General features: G+C 39.5%; 1 protein-coding gene across 1 annotated transcript; it reads left to right on the top strand.

The window, feature by feature from the left end:
* Positions 1–6,895: 6,895 nt before the first annotated feature.
* Positions 6,896–10,337, top strand: LOC130957324 (uncharacterized). The gene is made up of 4 exons (XM_057884191.1): positions 6,896–8,337; positions 8,509–9,045; positions 9,132–9,516; positions 9,633–10,337. The coding sequence occupies exons 1-4, from the start codon at positions 6,896–6,898 to the stop codon at positions 10,335–10,337; spliced, it is 3,069 nt and encodes a 1,022-aa protein (XP_057740174.1).
* Positions 10,338–24,100: the final 13,763 nt, after the last annotated feature.

The raw sequence follows: 24,100 nt of genomic DNA on the forward strand, positions 1-24,100 counted from the left end.
GGTTGGAACAGATTCCGGTTGTGTGTGAGTTTTCGGAAGTGTTTCCCGATGATATTGATGAGTTTCCACCTAACCGAGAGGTTGAGTTTGCTATTGAGTTGGTGCCCGGGGCGGGACCAATCTCGAGTGCTCCTTATAGGATGTCACCGTTAGAGATGAACGAGCTAAAGTCTCAGTTAGAGGACTTGTTGGGAAAGAATTTTATACGACCAAGTGTCTCTCCGTGGGGTGCTCCAGTGTTACTGGTAAAGAAGAAAGATGGGAGTATGCGGCTCTGTGTGGATTACAGGCAGCTGAACAAGGTTACAATAAAGAATAAGTACCCATTGCCGAGAATTGATGATCTTATGGATCAGTTACAAGGAGCTGGAGTTTTCTCTAAGATTGACTTGCGATCCGGTTATCACCAGATAAGGGTGAGGGGCGAGGATATCTCTAAGACCGCTTTCAGAACTCGTTATGGTCATTACGAGTACACTGTGATGTCCTTTGGATTGACGAACGCTCCTGCAGTGTTTATGGATTACATGAATAGAGTCTTCCGTCCGTTTCTGGATAAATTCGTTGTTGTCTTCATTGATGACATATTGATTTATTCCAAGACTGAAGAAGAGCATGCGGAACACTTGAGGATCGTGTTGCAGATTCTAAAAGAGAAGAAACTTTATGCAAAACTGTCTAAGTGTGAGTTTTGGAAGGGTGAGGTGAAGTTTTTGGGCCATGTGGTGAGTAAGAAGGGAATAGCAGTAGATCCAACTAAGGTGGAGGCGGTGATGGATTGGAAACAACCAACCACCATAACGGAGATAAGGAGTTTTCTGGGTCTAGCTGGCTATTACCGAAGGTTTATCAAAGGCTTTGCACAGATAGCGTTACCAATGACAAAGTTAACCCGCAAAGACACTCCGTTTGTTTGGACTCCTGAGTGCGAGGAGAGCTTTCAAACATTGAAGAAAAAGTTGACTACTGCACCTGTGTTAGTGTTACCCGAGCCGAACGAACCTTTTGAGGTGTACTGTGATGCCTCATTAAAGGGTTTAGGGTGCGTGCTGATGCAGCATCGTAATGTGGTGGCGTATGCCTCACGACAGTTGAGACCTCATGAAGTTAGTTACCCTACGCACGATTTGGAACTCGCTGCGGTTGTGTTTGCCTTGAAGGTGTGGAGACATTATCTCTATGGGGTTAAGTTCCAAGTTTTCTCTGATCATAAGAGCTTGAAGTACCTCTTTGATCAGAAAGAGCTCAATATGAGGCAGAGGAGGTGGATGGAATTGTTGAAAGACTACGACTTTGAGTTGCATTACCATCCGGGAAAGGCAAATGTAGTGGCGGATGCGTTAAGTCGGAAGTCATTATATGCGGCTTGGATGATGCTTCAAGAGGAGAAGTTGCTCAAGGGATTCGAGAGTCTTAAAATCGGTGCTCAAGAAGTATCCGGAACCTTGTGTTTGAGCCGATTAGAAATCTCAAGTGACTTTAAGTCCGAACTCCTAAAGGCTCATCAAAATGATGAAGCCTTATGGAAGGTATTACCGGCTATTGAGCAAGGAAAACAATGGAGAGTGTCGGAAGGAAAAGATGGGTTATGGAGATTCAAGGGTAGGATCATTGTGCCGGATGTTGGCACTTTGAGGCAAGATATCTTGAAGGAGGCACACAAAAGTGGATTCTCCATTCACCCGGGAAGTACTAAGATGTACCATGATTTAAAGGCGATGTTCTGGTGGCCGGGTATGAAGAATGATGTGGCGGAATATGTATCAAAGTGCTTAACTTGTCAAAAGGTAAAGATTGAACATCAAAGACCTTCTGGGATGTTGCAACCTTTAGAGATTCCGCAATGGAAGTGGGAAAGTATTGCAATGGACTTTGTGTCGGGATTGCCAAGGACTAGGGCTGGTTTTGATGCTATTTGGGTGATTGTGGACCGACTGACGAAGTCAGCTCACTTTTTGCCCATTCGGACGACTTACACCCTTGAGGAGCTAGCACGGTTATACATAAAGGAGATTGTGAGACTTCATGGTGTACCTGCTACTATAATCTCTGATAGAGATCCTCGTTTCACTTCAAGGTTTTGGGGTGCATTTCAGAAAGCTTTTGGAACCCGATTAAGCTTGAGCACTGCTTACCATTCTCAAACAGATGGTCAATCTGAGAGGACGATCCAAACACTAGAGGATATATTGAGAGCTTGTGTTTTGGACCAACCGGCAAGTTGGGATCGGTATATGCCATTAGTGGAGTTTGCATACAATAATAGTTATCATGCGAGCATCGGAATGGCTCCGTATGAGGCCTTGTATGGGAGAAAATGTCAATCTCCGCTATGTTAGTATGAAGCTGGAGAGAAAAGCTTGTTGGGGCCGGAAATGATAGCTGAGACCACCGAACAAGTCAAGAAAATCCGAGATAGGATGCTCACGGCGCAGAGTCGTCAAAAGAGTTACGCCGATCAGAGGCGAAAGCCCTTAGAATTTGAGGAAGGAGACCATGTTTTCCTTAAGGTTACTCCGACCACGGGAGTAGGTAGGGCGATTAAAGCAAAGAAGTTGAATCCTCGATACATTGGTCCATTTCAAATCCTGGAGAGGATTGGACCGGTGGCGTATCGGATGGCTCTACCACCTCATCTTTCGAACCTGCACGACGTGTTTCACGTGTCGCAGCTTCGGAAGTACACTCCTGATGCTAGCCATGTGTTGGAACCCGAATCGGTTCAGTTAAGGGAAGATTTGACGCTTCCAGTGGCTCCAGCCAGAATTGATGATACTAGTATTAAACGGTTGCGTGGAAAAGATGTTTCACTAGTCAAAGTGGCATGGAGTCGAGGCGGCGTTGAGGAACACACTTGGGAACTTGAGTCGGAGATGCGAACGGATTACCCGCATTTATTCTCAGGTAATTGCATTTGAATTTTGTGGGCAAAATTCCCAATTAGGTGGGTAGAATGTAAAACCCGGTTAATTAACGGCTAATTAACCCATAAATGAGAATTTATTCTAGAAAGCCTAAAATGTGATTTTTATGGCTAAATGTGATAGAGGAGACTGAGACGAGAATTTTGGTACCAATTTTATAGAATTCGGACCAAGATTGGACCGAACGGGCCAAACCGGGCCAATTGGACCCAAAGTGGGCCCTTGGCCCAACATAACTTAACCAAAACCCTAGTTTTCAGCACTCTCTCTCTCCTCATTTGTTACACACACAAGCTGAAAATTAGAGAGAAAGGGAGAAGAACACTCTCTCAAGTTCTTTCTCTCACTTGATCTTCAAACCACCATAACTTTTGATCTAGAGCTCCGATTGCCGCCCCGTTTGCGGCCACGCGTTCACCGCGGAGAGCTCTACAAAACCCATACCATCAATCTTGAGGTAAGCCACACTTTGCTGTTCGAATCTCAGCCCTTATTTTCGAGTTTCAATGGGTGAAATGTTGAGATTTTGGGTTCTTTGATGTTATAGGACCCAACTCTCTTGAAGGAGAAGGTTAATCTTGTCTCCTTGGACCTTGGGTGTGGTAAGATTCTCAACCCTAGTGTATTTTGTTGTTTTATGATGTTTGGGTTTGAGATGTTGTGTATGGGTATGAAGGTTGTGGCTTAGGTTGTGTATATGTATATTGGAGCTTGATTGGTGACCTTGAAAAGCTTGGAAAGGGTTTGGTGGTGAAAAATCTGTTCTTGAAGGTGTTGAGGCCTTGAGAGCTTGTGGATAAGTGGTTTGGAAGTGCTCCGGTGGAGCTTGGGAAATTCGGCTAAGGTATGGTTTCGGTTTCCCGTATCTAATATGTAATGTGGTAGGAAATACTTAGGCTAGAGGCCCTAAGATAGGCATTGAATGGTTGATGTTGTTAAATGATTGAGATATATGATGTGGTCATATATGTGATGATGATTATTGATGCCTTGGTGGTGTGATGTATGAGAAATATGCATGTTGTGATATATGCTTGATGATTGGTTATGGTTGAATTGTGGGTTGAACCATGTGGATGGTGAGTATGATATTGGTTATGTACAATGATGGTTTAGTGGAATTGATGTTGTTGAGAATTGGCATGAGTAATAGTATATGATATGTCAATATGTTTGAGTTTGAGCCACTTGGGTGAAGTGGGGGTAAAATGATGTGATAGTGATTTTGGTAATTGTGGTAATGTGTCAATGTGTGAGTTGAGGAGGCTTGATGTTGAATTTGATACATTTTGATTGTTTTCAAAGAAAAGGGATGAAAGTGGCATGTTTTGATTGACTTTGAAAAGAGTTGAAAATGGTTTGTTTTGAAAATGGCATATTGTGGTTTTGTATGAAAATATGGTTTTTGGGCATACTTTGACGGGACATAACTGGGACTACGGATCCCCGTTTTGTACAAAATCTGTTTAGAAATGAAATTTGATCCGGGATGTCCATGCCGTTCGAAGAACGGTTGAAAAATGATTTAAAATGAGGAAGTTATGTCCGTTGGAAGATTGGGGTAAAAATCTGTGAATTCTGCAGCTTTTAACTTAGAAAATTTTTAGCAGAATAACCCCTTGCGCGTGGGCGCACCTGGCGCGTACGCGCCGATCTTCCGAAAAGTGCCATCCACGCGTACGCGTGATGTGCGCGGGCGCACCGATTGTGCTGCACCCAATGCCCAGCCATTTTCCAGAGAGTTATGCCAGAACTGTGCCGGTGTTGTGCCTGGGGCACAAGAACACCCGCGCGTACGCGTGGTTGACGCGTGCGCGGCGATGGGCAAGTTTGGAATCCACGCGTTAGCGTGCATGACGCTTCCACGTCGATGAGTTTTTGAGGCCATCCACGCGTGCGCGTGGAGTGCGCGTATGCGTGGCCCTGTTTTCATCCCAAAGTTGATTTTTGAGTTTTAAAAGCCAAATCTCATACTTCTAAGCCTCCGATCTCACCATTTATGTCTTAAATCATTATGACATGCCTAGCTATTAAAAAGGGGCTAGTGAATGAGGTAACTTGCGAGTGAAGCAAGGGAAATATGAATGATCAATGAGGATCAAGATGATTATGTGAGATGCGGAGGATGGTGGTGGAAGTGCTTGTTATGCCATTGGCCGAAGGGCCGTGATTATTTATGAATATGGCTGGTTATGGATTTAACCGTGAGCCGGAATAGCTGTGTATGCTATGAGTATTGGCTGGTTCTGGATTGAACCGTGAGCCGGAATAGCTGTGTATGCTATGAGTATTGGCTGGTTATGGATTTAACCGTGAGCCGGATGGCTGATATGGATGTTGATCCATGGATGAGAATTCATGCATGTTGATGCTGAATTATGATAATTGTGATTTGCACTTCCACTATCTGAGATACGAGTTTCCCTGGGTAGTAGCAGTGGCTAGCCACCACGTGCTCCAGGTTGAGACTTGATACTCTGTTTTCTCTCTGGTTGTAAGGGTGACAGGGCACCGATACCCTCTAATGGCGACAGGGCGCAGATACCCTCTAATGGCGACAGGGCGCAGATACCCTCTAATGGTGACAGGGCACATATTCCCTCTAATGATATTAATACGCAACAGAGAGACTGTGCCGGGTTAGCTACCGGACACGTCGGGTTGGCTTGATAACCGACAGATGATATCATCGGCCACTAGGGACAGGCATTCATCATATGCATACTATGTGACTTGTTTGAGATTGCCTATTTGACTGCATATTACTTGCTAATTGTCTAAATGTCTTAGCTGCTCCTATTTGTATATTCTTTGTCTGATATAACTGTGTTTGCTATAATATACTCCTGCTGGTGGTTGGGAGGTTTGAAGGAATTGGAAAGGGAAGTATTAGTTAGACTGAAGAATCTTTAGTCAGATGCCCTTATATGGTTTAACTTGTTTATAAGCTTTGATATTATCTGGAGGAAGTTCTAGGATTGCCTTCGGCTTTCCTCCATTATTATGTATTATATATGTGGAAGCTATTACCTGCTGGGAACCTCTGGTTCTCACCCATGCGGATTTTGTGGTTTTCAGATGCAGGACGTGAGGTTTCCCGCTGAGGCATGCTGGAGACTTCTAGAATTGCGAAGATCCTTTGTTCTCGGGACTAAGTTTTGGGTTTATATGTTTTGCTTAGATACTTTTATCTCCATTAAATAATACAAACTGTGATGACTCCTCTTATGGGAGAATTTGGAGAATAGGTTTTATGTATTTGTGTCCCTTTGGGTTTCCTTTGGGGTTTTCCTTATTTTATCATATGTATATATTGCTATGCTCGGACCGGTTATCTTCGCAGCCGGATCTCGAGTCTTGATATTCCTGTTTTTGACACTCCTTTGTATATATATAATTTCGCGTTGGTTTATCCTTGTTCGTTACGTTATCGATCGGAGTGTTGCGCTTTTGAGTTGCGATTTTTGTTTACCCCTTTTTCTACAAAGGCTCCTAGTTATAATCAATCATTCATACTACTATACGTACTAAATTTTTATTTTTAGAGGTCGTAATACCTTGCCATCTCTGAATTATGACTTAAGCATAAGTCTCTGTATGGTAGGGTGTTACAGAGAGAGTTAGAAGGTGGAGCTTCCTTGCGGCATCGCCACATTCAGTTAGTTTTTTTTCTTAGTTTATATTTATTTTTACTACTGTACAAACTATATTTTTATTGCATGGTACTTTTCATAGTTTAGTATTTATTGCATTGTAGATAGAATTAAGGATATACTCTTGTTTGAAATTTGAAGGAATATTCTTATATTGGTTCAATGGATAAGTCATGGATCACAAAGCCACGAAACTCAATAGAGTATGAGCGAGGGGTTAGGAGGTTTATTGATTTTGCCTTCGAAAATAGTTTAGCTGAAGCAACTGTATGCCCTTGTTTGAAGTGCGGTTTTAGAAAAAAAGTAACAAAGGGTGAGATGTACGATCACTTGATATGTACCCAATTCTCGAAAGAATATACACTTTGGTTTTATCACGGAGAGACTGAGGTAGGGGATCCCAGTAGTAACGTCTCAAATAGTGATGCTTCAAATGCTTTTGATGATTTTAATCAAGATTCTATTCATGACATGCTTGGAGATGCTTTTGGAACTGATATGCACTGGGCAAATGAAGTCTCATTAGAGTCAGATGAAGACATTGATGGAGTTGAAAGAGTGATGCCAGATGTAGCTGATGCAGCGGAGTTTGAAGAATTAGCAAGTCATGCAGAACTACTTTTGTATGAAGGGTGTACAAGATATTCAAGATTGTCCTTTTTGGTGAAGATGTATCATATTAAGTGTATATGTGGGATGACTGACAAGGCAATGTCGATGATATTTGAACTCTTACATGATGCATTTGAACATGCAAAGATTCCGAGTTCATTTTATGAAGCAAAGAAAACTATCTTGAAGCTTGGTATGAATTATGAGAAGATACATGCATGCCCGAACAATTGCATGCTGTATTGGGGTGAAGACAAGGAGAAAGAAATGTGTAAAGTTTGCAACAGGTCTAGATGGAAACTAGATACAAAGGGTGGTGAGATTCAAGAATCAAATGATGGGAATATTAGGAAGAAGGTGCCTGCTAAAGTTCTTCGTTACTTTCCACTAAAACCTCGTTTGCAAAGGTTATTTTTGTCTTCAAAGACAGCCGAGGCCATGAGATGGCATGATGTTGCTCCTAAGGAAGATGGTGTAATGACGCATCCTAGAGATTCAGAAGCTTGGAAGATGTTTGATTTAAAAAACACTTCATTCGCAGAGGATCCACGAAATATACGTTTGGCATTAGCTACTGATGGTATTAATCCCTATTGTAGTATGAATGCAAATTCTAGTACCTGGCCAGTTATTCTCATTCCTTACAACACTCCTCCTTGGATTTGTATGAAGCGGACGTCTTTTATTCTTTCAATGATAATTCCTGGAAAAAAGATGCCAGGAAACAATATAGATGTCTACTTACAACCGTTGATCAAAGAGCTAAAAGAGTTATGGAATGAGGGCGTGGATGCATATGATTCTTTTGAGAAAAAGGCGTTCAAATTGCATGCGGCGTTGATGTGGACTATAAGTGACTTTCCTGGGTTAGGAATTCTCTCCGGGTGGAACACGTACACTGGACTTGCTTGTCCATCTTGTAACTTCGACTCTGTTCCTTTTCAACTTCCTCATAGTAGAAAATCATGTTTCATAGGACATCGTCGTTTTCTTAATCAAAGGCATCGATTTAGATTGAATAGGGTTCGATTTAATGGAGAGCAAGAATTTCGCAATCCACCGAAGAGGTTATCTGGTCTTGATATACTTGAGCAAGTCAAGGACATCAATGTCACATTTGGTAGAAAAGAAGAGGCAAAAGTTAGGGGGTAAAGAAGACGTGGTGAGCGTGCTGCAGAAGGTGCTAAGCAGTGGAGGAAGAAAAGCATTTTTTTTGAACTTCTCTATTGGAAGTATAACCTATTGCGTCACAATCTTGATGTGATGCATATAGAAAAAAATGTATGTGATAATGTGATATACACGTTGCTAAATGACAGCACCAAGTCAAAAGACCACCTCAATGCTCGAAAAGATCTTAAAGCTTTAGGCTGTAAACAAGATCTTTGGCCAGATGAGAATGGAAAGTACGCTCCAGCTATCTTTACACTGACTAATAAAGGCAAGAAGGCTTTTCTGTCAACTTTAAAAAATATTAGTGTGCCAGATGGGTATTCAAGTAACATATCTAGGTGCATTGATGTTGACAACCTTAAGATCAATGGGATGCTAAAAAGCCATGATAATCACATATTAATGCAACAATTGCTACCATTAGCCATGCGAACGAGTTTGCCTAGTGAAGTTTCAGCAATCTTGATTGAATTGTGCTCGTTCTTTAGGAAGTTATGTGAAAAAAGATTGATTATTAAGGATTTAGACAAGTTGCAAGATCAAATTGTGCTCACTCTATGCCATATGGAGATGTTATTTTCTCCATCCTTTTTTACAGTTATGATTCATTTGGTGGTTCACCTTGTTGAAGAAGTTAAGCTTGGAGGTCCTGTACAATACCGGTGGATGTATCCGATAGAAAGGTAACAAAGAATAAATTTCTTTACCTTGATTTTAAAATAGTGTATAAGTTTCCTATTAATATTAACAGTTTTGGCTTAATTAATAGGTACTTGAGACAACTAAAATCTTATGTGCGTAATAAAGCACAACCAGAGGGCTCTATTGCTGAAGGTTATCTTATGCAAGAGATCCTTACATTTTGTTCAAGATACCTGGACAATATTGAGACAATATGGAATCGACGTAAGCGTGTTGGTAATGAGCCTACCCAGATAGATCCCAATTCACGAATATCTAAGCTGTTTCCTCAAGTTGGAGAATCAAATAATGGTTTCACATATTTTACTTTATCACCAATTGAGAAGAGGCAGGCTCATAGGCATGTTTTGACAAATTGTCGTTCAGTTGATAACTATCTTAGGGATTATAGAGATATTGTGAAGAAAAGATTAAGAAGCCGAACAAGGGATACTACTGAGATAGACAAAAAGGTTCATAGAGAATTTGTTGATTGGTTCTCTAATCATGTAAGAGAAATTTTACTTATTTCATTTTCTATTTTTGCAACATGTCTATGACTAACACAAACATGTTAATGTGCTTTTAGATTTGTACTAATCTCAACAAACTTCCTGATGTGGATAAAGACATTCTTATCAGCCTTTCTCAAGGACCATATGACCAAGCAAGAAAGTTCTCTTCATATGATGTTAACGGATATAGATTTCGAACTTTAGCAAGGGATAATGGATTAAAAACTCAGAATAGCGGAGTTTTTGGTACATTTGGAACAAGAAGTTACTCAAGTAGTAAAGATACCCGAATGAACTTTGGTGCGGTGCCTTATTATGGAAAGTTGGTAGACATCATTGAGCTTTTCTACAATGGTTTTACAGTTCTCTTGTTTAAATGTCAATGGGCAAACACAACTAGTCCTAGAGGAATCAAAAAGGACAATTTGGGTTTTTTATCTGTGAACTTTACAAGGCTCATACATACTGGTGAACATGAAGATGACGAGCCATATATTAAAGCTTCTGAAGCCCAGATGGTATATTATGTGGATGATGAGAAAGAAAAAGGATGGTGCATACCAATTCACTTGAAGCCAAGAGATTTGTATAACATGAGTGGAGATAATATGGGTGAAGATGACGAAATTACAGTATCCAATGATAATTATCCACCACAAGACTTAGAGTCTCTTTTTCCAGATGAAAATACAAATATAAAATTGGCGAGAATAGTTGTAGATGATGATTTTCCAATAATCAATGAAAACTATGATGAGAATGAGGATATGCTTGTGTAAAAGACATTGAAGTTTTTCAGAAGTTACTAAATACATTTTCAAAGCATTTAAATATTTTTTCTTGTTTGGCAATTATGAGGACTGTTGGGAGAATTCCTTAGGAGGATCTAGAATTATTCTTGAATTATGCAAATTGCTATGCTAGAGATGGAAAAGCTAATTAGCTGAACTTTAGTCCAAGATTTCTCTCTCTATCTTAAGTCTATCCTTGTAAAACCTTGTTGTTTTGTTTGGTGCACCTATAAACTTTAGGGTGCGAATTATGGGTATGTTACATGTGTATTTAATCATGTAATTCTGCTTTGGTTTCATTGAGGGTAAATTCAGGTTTTGAGAGGAAGCCTATTTCTTTGTTGTTCAAAGAAAATTCAGGTTTTGAGTTGGCTTTTTCTGATTTTTTCTTTAGTGATTTTACCTGCTACCCTCTTCTCTTCAGCTTCAGCAGCACCACTACCACCTGCTAGTAAGTGCAACAATTCTTAATTTCTATTGAGAAATTCTTGTTTTGTTGTTTTGTTCTATGGGAATTCATGTGACAACATCATGCAGAGATTGTGGAGACTATATTTGATGGAACTAAGCTTGGAGTTGAGCCTTACTCAGTTGAAGTATCTCCAAATGGTGAATTCCTAGTTCTGGATTCAGAGAACAATAATCTCTACAAGATTCCTCTTCCAATATCTCGATGTAAGCTTCTTTATTCTAAATGAGTTGTTGTTAGGTGCTTTCACGCTTAATCAATATATATATATATATATATATATATATATATATAATGAAAGGAAATTAAAGCTTTATTGTGTTTTTCGGTGTGTGAGCTGAGGGGGATTATTATTCTCCTATTGGAATTTGATTCAAATAAGAATTAATCCGTACAAATTTCATGTATTAAACAGCATTCACAAGAATAATAGTTCTTAAAATATATTAAAATGTGTGATATTTATGGGTGGAGATGAATGATGATTTATAGATAGATATATGGTGCCAAATATCTTGATGCTATATAGTACACAATAATTATATAAGTTAATTATATAATTATGAACTAGTAATTTGGATTTTTTTAAATTCCAATTCTCTGCTTTTTTGTGAATATTGTCCTACTTACTTCTCTATTTTTCGTTGTTGTTGCCTTTTATATCATGGTTGCAAGTAAGTATCTGTATTACTATTAATATTGACATCTATTATTTCGACATTGAAAATATTTGATATACAAACTTCAACTTGGTCAACTTTGAAGACTTCTGGCAAAGCTCCAGTATGTATCCCTTATTCTTTTAAAATTTTTATCTTAAGAATCCTTGTAAAATCTCAGAACTTGTACTAGAAGTACGTGACATTTCACATCAGTATTTCTCTAAGACTAACAAAATAGAAAGATAAATTTGTGAGTTTTAGCAATGAATGTTCCTCTATTTTTATAGAAATTCAATAATGGCTTGTTAAGTGCCCTTTTATCATGCTGGTTTCCTAGGTGTCACGTGGAGGCCAATCAGCTAACCCTGTTGGAACAAGCTTAGTAATTTTTGGTGGACAACATGCAAAGGGGACTCTTTTGAATGATCTGCATATTCTTGACCCTGGAGACCATGACATGGGATGAAATTGATGCCATGTAAGAAGTTTTTTGACTATATCTAAAATTTTTGTTTTTGGTGCTCTATTTTGCTGTAATTTATCATAATGATTATATTCTCATATTGATATTTGCAATTTTTACTTTGAAATCTCTTGTTTCTTTTTAATTTTACTAGCACTTAACACGTTCGATGAAATGCTTTAACTAGATTTCTTTGAATGCTCAATTTCTTATTTCTTCTCTTGATTTTTTTAATATTTTTGTGCGACATCATGATCTGGTTAGTGCACTTCTTGAATTCTGTAAATTGCTACTTTAAAGATGGAAAAGCTAATTAAATTAGCCGAACTTTAGTCTGGGATTTCACCTTTCTATCTTGGATTCTTGGTGTTAAAAATCTATCAATTCAACCATATCCACTTCATTCTTTAGATAAATTGATCTTATCCATAATTAAAATTTCAAGACATTTAACTTATACACTCATGGTATCTAATAAAAGTGATTGAAGCTCATGTATTGAGTACTGTGATGATCAACAATCTTCAATTTTAGGTCCCCATGATGTTAAAATTAGAATTAAAGCTATTGGTATATTTCTTTGTTATATTTCTTTTTCAGGGGAAAAAAGGTTGTGATTCAAAGATTTGCATGTTCCAAGGTTAATGCTTTGGGGTTGGATATCATTTTTTCCCCAAGGTCAAACAAAACTAGATATTTAATCTCATGTTGAAAAAGCATTATGATCCAAGTGTATGTGATATACTATTTGGGTAACTCTGTTTGAGTTGAAGGATTGTAGCTTCTGATCCAAGTGTTTATGTAGTGAATATATTGAATTTAGTGCTTTATATGTAAGTGTAGCTATAGAATTCCAATTAGGATATTAAGACAAATGTCTCTTGTCTGTACTTGCAGCATATTCCTAAAACCAGTGAAAAAATTTCATCATGTGATGAAGAAGTATCAGATCACCAAAGGCTACTAGATGATAGCTCTTGGTTTATTTATGATTTATAATTTTTTTAGTCTGAGTTATTTTTTAGGTAAAAAGTAAAAGGTATATCTAACCTGTAAGATAGTTTAAGATTTAATGAATAGCATCTGAATTATACTAATATCATTTTTAAAGGATTCAACTTCACTGGCTGTTTTTTTTTAGAAATTTGCAATATAGGGCATTAATGCCATAATCTTCCTTGCAGATTTGGAATCTTGGCTCTCTAGACCCTAATTTTACATTGGATGCTCATCAGAAAGGAGTGAATTGTGTTGATTACTTTACAGGTGGTGACAAACCTTACCTAATAACTAGATCTGATGATCACACTACAAAGGTTTGCTTTCTGTTTTCCATTTTCCATTTTCTTTACACTTTGCTAAGATTTGTTTGCCTTTTATGTATATATAGATTGGAATTATTACATGGATAAAACCTATGAAACAGGTATGGGATTATCAGACTAAAAGTTGTGTCTAGACTTTGGAGGCTCACACACATAATGTATCTGCTGTATGCTTTGATCCTGAGCTTCCTATAATTATTACTGGTTCTGAGGATTTTAAATATTTATTGTTATTGTCACTGTCAATAATGATCTAGGGGCTTTGTTGTTGATCATTCTTCTTAACCAATGGATTTCTAGCATGGTTTAATTTCATCTTTATTAGCATGTTTATTTACTGCATTTCATGAATTCTCATAAAATTGTTATTAGCAATATTCACCAAATGCATTCTAATAATTGCATTATCTCATTTGTAGAGGAAAAGAGTTGCTTGTGAAGCAATTGTTGAAACTGGATACTATTGAGGTTGAAGGTGAAGCGAAGTAGTTGCGGAAAAATTTTGAGGATTAAGTTACAAGTACAATTGTTAGCTTTATATGTTTGGATTAAGTTGGAATTTTTTGAATTTACATTTTATGGATTATGACTATGTAAAACTTGTGCGATTGAGTTTAAATTTATTGAAATATAGTGCCATTTATTATTTTGTTGGTAGACACATAAATTATTATTTATAATAGAAATGATTTATGCAATAATTAATAAAAGAAAGCATTGATATTGGAGAGATTATGACAGTTTAAAACAGTCACTAAATAAAGGAAAAAACTGTCACAGAAATTAGTAACTTAGTGACGATTTTAAATTGAAAAATCGTCACTAAAAATATTGTGACAGTTTAAATAATCACTAAATATACCTAAAAACGGTCATAAAAACTAGTAACTTAGTGACGGTTTAAAATAGTTATGAAATATAAGAAAAAACTGTCACAGGAATTAGTAATTTAACGATAGTTTCAAAACGTCGCGAAATACATAATAAAAAACACCTTTACAAGTGTTACAAATTAGTGACGGTTTTATTTTTCAAAAACCGTTACAAACAATTTAGCGACACTCCTTACCAACGGTGGTCCAAAACCGTCACTATGTCAACTAGCGACGCTCAAATCTGTGACGCTTTTTTTAACCGTCGCAAAACCATTTAGTGACAGTAAAAACCGTCGTCAAGCATTAAAAAAAACCGTCGCCAAAATGCTGTTTTGTTGTAGTGTTGGAAGATTTCTATGGTTGCTATTTTATGGCTTTCGGCCAAGATGAGGAAGTCAGAAGGAGAGTTTCTACTCTGAGGATTTAGGAGAAAAAGTAAATCTGTGGGTTGGTGAAGCTCAAAGCTCAAGGTGTTGACCTTGGAAGGAGAACCCAGCAACATGCAAGGAGATAAAAGAAGCTTGATGTTCATTCAGAAAGTAAGGAGAGAAAACCAGAGAGTGAGAACAGTGTTCTGTTAAGAAGTTCCTCTACTTGGATAATGCTTTCTTTCAAAGAAGCATTCGGCCAATACTGAAGAGCTGCATATGAGGTTTGCGAATATGGTTTTACACATAGCAAAGAGGCTGCTGATGAAGTCAATTTCCTTCATATTTTACTAATTGTAATGTACTTTTCTAAGTTTATCTTTCTGTAATTTATTGAGAGAAAAGGCATTGTGAGAAAGCTCAAGAAAAAGTCATGAGTGGAAAAAGGGTGAGAGATACATGACAAACCCCAATTTGAGGGTTTGTCTTGTATTGAATTTAGAGTATTTTGATAACCTTTTGTCACATTTAGCCTATAAATTAGCATGGTTTTGTTATCTCTCCCGTATTTGTGCCTAAGTGTAAAAACATGCTTTTTAAGCCTTATTTTGATGAATTCTAGTTCCTCTTTGATTCCATAAGATGCCTTGATGTGTTTGTTAGTAATCTCAGGATGAAATAGGCTAGGCATGGATCAAGGGAAGCAGGGAAGGAAGCATGCAAGTGGAGAAAAGCACAAAAAGTCAAAGAAGCAAAGTCAGCCATGCACGCGCACGCGCACAAGGCGCTCGCACGCACATTGCGAAATCGGCCAGGGACGCGCACGCGTACCGTGCGCGCACGCGTCGATGATCGCACATGACTTCATTAAGGCAACACGTGCCTGGCAATTTTGGAAGGTTTTTAGCAACCAACTTTGGCGCCAAAATGCATATAAGAGCCAGGGATTGAAGGGGATTAACACACATTCACATCCATAGACTAATTTTAGGTCATTAGATAGATAGTTTTAGTTAGAGTTAGTTTCTAGAGAGAGAAGCTCTCACTTCTCTCTAGAATTAGGATTAGGTTTAGATTTAGTTCTTAGATTTAGGTTTAGATTCATGTTCTTCTACTTCTTTCTTCTCAATTCCTTGTTGTTACATTCATTCTTCTTCCATTCTTTATTGCAATTTCCTTTATGTTGTTCTTGTATTTTGTTATAGATCTAGTATTGTTCCTTCTACTTTCTTCCAATTCAATAAAAGGTAATTCATAATAAATGTGTTTCTTTTGATTGTTGTTGTTAAATCCTTTCAATAAATGTTGTTAGATTCTATTCTTGTTGTCAATTTGCTTTGCTTTTCTTTTGTGCCTTCCAAGTGTTTGATGAAATGCTTGGTTGGATTTTAGTGTAGGTTTTGTTCCTCTTGGCCTAGGTAGAGTAATTAGTGACTCTTGAGTTATCTAATTCCTTTGTTGATTGATAATTAGAAGTTGCTAATTGATTTGAATACCTCTAAAGCTAGTCTTTCCTTTAGGAGTTGATTAGGACTTGAGGAATCAAATTGATTCATCCACTTGACTTTCCTCCATGGTTAGAGGTTAACTAAATGGGAGCAATGGACAATTTGTTATCACATGTGAAGAGGATAACTAGGATAGGACTTCTAATTCTCATATCTTGCCAAGAGCTTTGTTAGTTGTTAGTTTATTTCCTTTGCCATTTATAATTCTTGTCTATAATCTCAAAAACCCCAAAATAACTCACAACCAATAACAAGACACTTTATTGTAAGTCCTAGGGAGAACGACCCGAGGTTTAAATACTTCGGTTTATAGATTTTAGGGGTTTGTACTTGTGACAAACAAATTTTTGTACGAAAGGATTAGCGATTGGTTTAGAGACTATACTTTACAACGAGATTTTATTTGAGAAATTCTAAACCGTCAAAAATCAAATCGTCAAAATGGCGCCGTTGCCAGGGACTTGCAATGGTGTTATGTTATTGGTTATTGTACATATGTGAATATTGTGAATAGGTTTATCTTTTGTTTGTTTCTTAATTTTTGTTAATTTTATTTTGTTCCCTCACTATGAATTCTCACTTTGGCTTTGAGTTTGGTTCTAATTGTGTTGTAGGAAATGTGGACTTTAATGGCAACATGTACCATGGATGGAACCATCAAAGATGGGAGGAGCCTCAAGGAATTGATCACTCCTATCGACAACAACCTCCGGATACTTATAGGTATAATTTCCATCCTAATGCATGCCAATTTAATGGCTATGATGATTCTTTTCGTGACACTCAACAACCACCATCATATGCCTATGAATATCATCCTCAACATGAACCTCAACCATTCTCACAAGCCTTTCATTACCAAACACCGCCCTATGATCCATATCCATCATATGACCAAACCCCCATACCATACTCTTATGACCATTATGAGCAAGAACCTTTAGAACCACCACAACCCTATCAAGATTACTACCAAGAGCCACCTCAATGCACACCACCTCCACAATCTCACCAAGAAAAACCACCTTCCTACCATGAACCCTCTCTCCAAAATAATGAACCCTTCTACCCACCACAAGCCCCAATAGACGATTCTCTCACTTTGTTACTTCAAGGACAAGAGGCCATGAAGCGGGACACACTTGAGTTTGTAACCAACTTGACCAAGGTAGTGTCCACCTTAGCCTACCAATGCTTGAACACTCAAGGTACTTCCGTGACCCCATGTGAAAGGTCAAAAGAAGAGCAAAGCATGAAGGAGAAATTGGAAAATCCGGTGAAGAAGGAGGAGTCGAATTTTGTGTTGGAACAATTGGAGAAGCCTATGATCATTGAAGAAAAGGAAGAAGTGGTTGAAGATTTAGGAGATGTTGAAAGTCCATGGGAATGTAGCATCATGAAGAACTCTTCTAAGAAGCTTGATATTGATGTTGAGGAGGGTGCGCAACCTCCAAGGCGTACCATCATTGGAGACTTAGAAGAGGCTTATCAAGAGATGGATTCAATCATGGATGAATTTCTCTCTATAGTGGAATCCTCTCCCATTGGACATGAAGTTGAAACTATAAAAGAGTGTGCACAACCTCCCAAAGAAAACGAAAACGGCAAGGTGTACATCGAAATTGAAGAATATGAAGAGGTTGATCAAGGGATGAACTCATTCATCAATGAATTTCTATCCAAAATTGAATCGCCTCTCATTAGGCAAGAAATCAAAGTTCTTGAAGACAACACCAATCCATGTGAAAAAAAGGGAAAGGTTGAAATCGAGGAAGCTCGCAAAAAGGTGGAAATACACAAAGAAGAGCACAAGGAAGTGAACCTTGCATTGTCTAAGTGTGGGGAAGCCTCTCGCCCCAAATTGCCATCTAATACAACATTTAAGTGGGTAAAATCTCTATCCCTAAGCTTTAGTTTCTCACTTGAATATGGTTTAATTAAAAATGATGGTCAACTTAGAACTCTTTGTGGGATTAAAAGTAAGAATGAGTTGTGTAGTGGTTGGAAAGTAGGTGTTAAGCTTATCAAGGTCAAGGCCTCAAGGTACGGGGATGATGTTGGGACTAGGATCAATTTGCATGGATCTAGAAGGAGGCATTGGTGGAATAAAGAGAATTCTATGTGTCAATCACCTTTATGCCAACCGCTCATCCGAAAAAATCATGAAACTCAACTAACGGATGGGTGCGAAAATAAGATATGGGATCCCGGATCACAACATGAAGACCAATTTTGGGAGCTCATATCTTGGGTAGAACTCTGCCCAAACTTAATAAAAATGGTTGGAAATTCTGTCAACCAATTGAGAAGCAAAGATCCGTGGAGATTCAAGGATGAGTACAAGCATAAGCCACCATGACAAAGATCTTCTCAAAATGTCCAACTTAAGGACTTAAACTAAAAGTGCTAGGTGGGATACACCCCACCATGGTAAACTCTTTCCACTCTCCTAAATTTACTTAATAAGTGATTTGAGTTACCATTGTGGGTAGATGTTTCATACAAATTTGTTTGTACAACTTAATTGTTAGCTTAGTCACATGCATGTTGTGTTTAGTAGTAGATGAATAATATCAAAAATTGTATTTTTGTGAATTGTATGATGGTTGAGTGAATAAGAGTTGTGAACACTGAGGGGAGCACCCAGCAATTTATTTTCCGAAAAAAAAAAAAGAGAGAAAAGAAAAGGGGGTTGGACGCGCGCGCACCATGTACGCGCACGCGTCCCTGTATGGACGCATCATGAGCCACTCAGCCGAGAGTTGGGCCTCCCTTGGGAAAACATTATGCTTTGAGCCCAACACAATACACGCGGACGCGCACAACGTGCCTGCGCGCCATCTTTGAAGAACATGGACGTTCGCGCGGACGCGCACTTGTCGCGTCCGCGCCGATTCGCTGCTGCAAATGATTGAGCCAATTCACAGAGAGTTGAGCCAGTTCTAGGCCAACCTCAAGCCCCTGGCCCAACTTGCCTCGCGCGGACGCGCACTTGCTGCGTACGCGCCATCTTGTCATAAATCATCGACTTACGCGGACGCGCATTTGCCGCGCGCGCGTCCTTGCGTGCTGCCACCAAACTAAGCCACGGACCCGAGAGTTGGGCGTGCCTCAAGCCCATTCTAAGCCTCAGGCCCAATCTCCTGTACGCGTGCGCGCACTGTACGCGCACGCGCTCTTACCTATTCTGCCATCCCACGCTAGAGCGCACTGCACGCTCACGCGAGGATCTTCATTTCTCTCGATGTGCGCGGACGCGTACATGCCGCGTGCGCGCAGATCTGGTGGCGAGACTCCTAGGCCACTCCCCAGAGAGTTAGGCCTGAGTTGGGCCAACTCTAAGCCCTAGCCCAACTCCATGCACGCGTGCGCGCACTGTACACGTACGCGTCCCTTCCCATTTTGCTCAGCCACGCTTAAGCGCGCTGTACGCGCACGCGTAGATCCCAATTTTCCTCGAGGGACGCGGACGCGCAAGGTACGCGCGCGCGCCGATTCAAAAATAAGATAACCCTAGCACGCGACGCACACTGCGCAGTCGCGCACTATCTTCTCCCTCTCCTCTCCCTCACCGTCTTCTTCTCCTCCACCATAACCACCGCAGCTCTGCCATCACCACCACCACACGACCGCACCCTCTCTCTCTCACCCATTCACTTCCCCCACTCGTCCTCATTCTCTCTCTCTCCTCCACTCACTCTCTTTCTCTCTCCCTCAACCTTACCGTTGTCTGCGGCCACCGCCGCTGCCGTCCACCGCGGCTGCCACTGCTCACCGCCTCACTCTCTCTCATCTGCTCTCTGCCCCCGTCCCTCACCTTCACAGCTGTCCGAAGCTCCCACCGCCGCCACTCTTCCGCCACAACCGCCGCTGCTCTTCCGTTTTCACCGCCACCGTCCACGGCGGCGCCACCTCTCTGATTCTGTGGTCCCACTCCCCAATTTCATTTCCATTTCTAGTTTCCTTCTGCTCCCAGGTTCCTGCTCCAATCCTGTATTTTTTCTGCTTTTCCTTTTATTGTTCATTTCTGTTAAATAGTCTAATTGCATGTTAGTTAGTTTAAATTCAAATTTTGTATGCTAGGTTAGATAGATATACTTGCGGTTAGGTAGCTAGGGCTGGATAGAGGATTCTAGGCCTGATAAGTGCTCCGTATGTGCTTACTTGCTGTCTGCTTATCTCGATGTTGTATACTGCTTTTGGACTGTTTTTGTGCAATTCTTGTTGCATAAATAATATACCACTGCTACTGTGCCTAATTGATGTTGTTTTCTGTGCTAATTGTGCTCTTTTGTTATTCGGGAACGTCCAATTTTAAGCCGGAATGCTGCCCGATTTTCAAGGAAATTAGTTTCATTTTGGTCTTTAATTCAATTTTGGGCAAAATTCCGTTTCCTTTTGACTTCCTGGATTTGCATCTTTCACTGTGAACATGAACCGCAACTTCTCATTCAATTAGGCCTATATATCATCATATCACTAACCTACTTTTCCAACTTACTAAATTTTCTAACCATCTAACTCCCACTCACCTTTAACCATCTTTAACAATTCTTTCAATTATATGATGATATTATTGCCTTTTGAACATGAGTTGTTGACCTTAATAAAGTTTGCATTTTTCTTGGTTTACTTGTTCACTTGTGCATATTCATTACGACATCATGATTGTTCTTTGTTCATTGTATCCTGAATATGCCTTCTTTGTTACATGCTAAATGTTTTATATATTCTATCATATTTTTCAGGATGTCGGATAAAGGCAAAGCCATAGCCACTGCCTCCAAGAAGAGAAAACACTCTACCCCCCTCCATTCCTTCCATCTACAAGCATTATGCTAAGAACCCATTGGATGATGAGGAAAAAGAAAACCAGTTATTGCCCTCCACCAACCCGGACAAATTCCCCAACCTATACTGTGAGCTCCGGTTTTTTAGATATCGAACCACAAAGCTAAACATTGAGAAGAAGTTACTTCTACCTAATGATGTGAGATGGTCCATTACCGGTCGGATCCTTGATTTGGGCATTGACTTTATTGACCGGGAATTGGGTGATATCAATATATCTTGGGTGAAGGAATTCTACTGCAACTTCTTCCGCGCAACTTTGGATTCGGTTCAGGTGAGGGGTAGGGAGATTATGATTACTGAGACTGCGATTGAGGAGGCGCTACAGTGCCGCCATGTCCCCGATGAGCTGTGTGCCCATCAGCAGGCTGAGTTAGCCATACACAGCATGACTTTTGATTATAAGGCACTCAGGACTGTTATTGGGATACCAGATGCCACATGGGTTATGGATGCCAATAACACCAAGCCGAAAGGGATGCTATTTACTCATCTGACTCGTGAGGCCAAGACTTGGCAGATGATATTCGCTTGCTATGTCCTACCCACCACCCACTTTTCTGAGATCCCTATGGAGATGCTCCTGCTGATTGGGTGTGTTATGGAGGGGAAGGAGGTCTCTTTCCCTAGGCTTATCCGACAGTGTATGTGGCGGGCGCATATTCGTGGCCTACTTCCATTTCCTACATTGGTCATGAGTATGGCGGCCCTGGCTGAGGTTCCATGGTTGGACGATGATGTGCGACCACCACCCCCTGATGCTGATGACAGGGAGGTTACTATCCCCCGGGGTGGTTGGGTGCACGAGAGGCCAGCTGCTAGACGCCGCTCTCGGGCTCGAGCTGTCGTGGGGACGCCTTCACCATCAGCCCCTACAGCTGCCCCATCATCCTCTACAGCTGCAGCTCCTTCATCATCTACAGATCCTCCAGCAGCACCTGAGCCTACCTATCTCCTGGTCCAGCGTCTTTTCCGGTTCTTAGAGCGAGAGCGACGCCATGTCAGACGCCGTTTGGATCGGATGGACCAGGCTCTTATTTCTTTGGGTGCTGAGCTACCTCCGCTTCCCGACTCTCCGGCCTCCGATGAGCAGGATCATCAGGAGGAGGATGCGGAGGCACCGGTTCAGCAGGATGCCCCTGATACTACAAAGCAGCCACAGACTCAGGAGGAGCCGGTCCCACAGTCAAAGCCAGCACCTATCGTTGTACCTCCCACTGATCCTCCGGTTTAGCATCGAGGACGATGCTTGGTTTTAAGTGTGGGGAGGGCACCGGTAGCATTATTTGGGAACCGGTGAACTTTTTAGCCTAGTTATCCTATTTTGCACATTTTGTATATATTTTGATGCATTTCTAGTTTGCTTTGGATACTTTTATTGCTTATTTTGGATTTTAGATATTTTGATGCTTTTGGATATTTTTAGATGGTTTTGATGATAGATTTCGTACTTTTAGTTGGATTTTTCTTTATACATTTTGTTTGTCTTTATTTTTAGTTTGTAGTTGTGATTAGAAACCATACTTTGGATTGCAAACATTTAGTCACCCTTTTTGCATAATATAGTGGTTTTAAGTGAAAAAGGAAAGGGTGAACTAAGAAATTTTTTTTAAACTTTTCAATCACAACAATGCTTAGTCAAACATTGAGATTTTTCAAGAAGTTTAAATATAGGGCATTGACCCAATTGATTGAAAGAAAATTTTTGGTGAGACTTGCTTGAATTTCATACTTTGTGAAGCATGTATTGAACTAAGAACACAAGCTTGTGAGACTTGAGCCTATTGATGTGGTTACATTTTATAACCACTTATTTTCCATTCTTGTGTGAAAATGTTCTCTTTCTATGATTATGATCCTTGATTTGCTTGATTCTATATATCCATTTATTTCTTGTATTTATGCACTTATATGATTGAGGCCATCACTTCATTAGCCACTTACACAAATGGCCAACCCTTTTACTCTCCATTGTTAGCCAATTTTGAGCCTATGCTTAACCAACTCGTTCTTATTTTAGCACATTACAAGCCCAAGGCGGAAAACCAATGAAAAGCCCCTGTTTGGATCTTTGATTAGCCTAGGCTAGTGAGAGTGTTTATTATTCAAGTTTGGTGAGGCTTGGGAACATTGGATGGGATAAAAGGGGTAGTACACTTTCATGTTTAGGAATTGGGTACATATTCATGTATTGGTTAAATGTAAAGATCTTATGCATTGATGTTCTTGTATGTAATTTGAAAGAAGAAAAAGAAAAAAAAGTATATATAAAAAAAAAAAAGAGAGAAGAAAAAAAAAGTATATATGATGATGAAAAAGAAGAAAAAAAAATTATATATAGTAAAGAGGGGACAAAATGCCCCAAGGTGAAGCTCAATAAGAATCAATGCATAAGTGTAGTAAAGTAAAAAGAAAATGCATGAGTATGTGAAAAAAGTGAAGAATGGGTAGTTAGATTAGTACTTAATTGTATAGGTCATTATGTAGGTTAGTGGGAAAGTCTATGCTAATCAAAGATTCAAATCCTAGCCCACTTAACCATAAATGATCCTACCTTGACCCTAACCCCATTACAACCTAAATGAAAGACCTCATGATGAATGTATGCATGCATTGAATAAGTGTTGATTGTTAGAAGAAAATCAAATTTTGGAAAACATGATTAGAAGAGAATTAAGCGGATTGACCCTTAAACACTTGAGTGAATAGAGCGGATACACATCCGGTGAGGGTTCAAAGTTCAATCACATGTATTCACCCATCTTATCTATATTCTTGCAAGTTTAAACTCTTTTTGATAATTCAATACAATTGTGGTTTGGACTTAATTCCTATTGCCTAGCTCTTGTGCTTACACATGCTCTCTTGGGAATTGATTTGTTTGAACTAAGCATTTCCATTTGTTTAGATAGTTGCATTTAGATAGGATTCACATAGTTTAGTTGCATCCAAATAAATGTCATAACCCTTTAGTTCCTTCTTATTATTTTTTTTTTTAGCATGAGGACATGCTAAGGCTTAAGTGTGGGGAGGTTGACAAACCCCAATTTGAGGGTTTGTCTTGTATTGAATTTAGAGTATTTTGATAACCTTTTGTCACATTTAGCCTATAAATTAGCATGGTTTTGTTATCTCTCCCGTATTTGTGCCTAAGTGTAAAAACATGCTTTTTAAGCCTTATTTTGATGAATTCTGGTTCCTCTTTGATTCCATAAGATGCCTTGATGTGT

The sequence above is a fragment of the Arachis stenosperma genome, chromosome 10, assembly GCF_014773155.1.
Source record: "Arachis stenosperma cultivar V10309 chromosome 10, arast.V10309.gnm1.PFL2, whole genome shotgun sequence".
In the NCBI taxonomy this organism is placed as follows: Eukaryota; Viridiplantae; Streptophyta; class Magnoliopsida; order Fabales; family Fabaceae; genus Arachis; species Arachis stenosperma.

Coding starts and splice junctions, on each gene's coding strand:
- LOC130957324 (XM_057884191.1), top strand. CDS start 6,896: ATGTACGATCACTTGATATGTACCCAATTCTCGAAAGAATATACACTT. Junction 8,338..8,508: donor GAAGAGGCAAAAGTTAGGGG/GTAAAGAAGACG, acceptor GCTAAATGACAG/CACCAAGTCAAAAGACCACC. Junction 9,517..9,632: donor CTACTGAGATAGACAAAAAG/GTTCATAGAGAA, acceptor ATGTGCTTTTAG/ATTTGTACTAATCTCAACAA.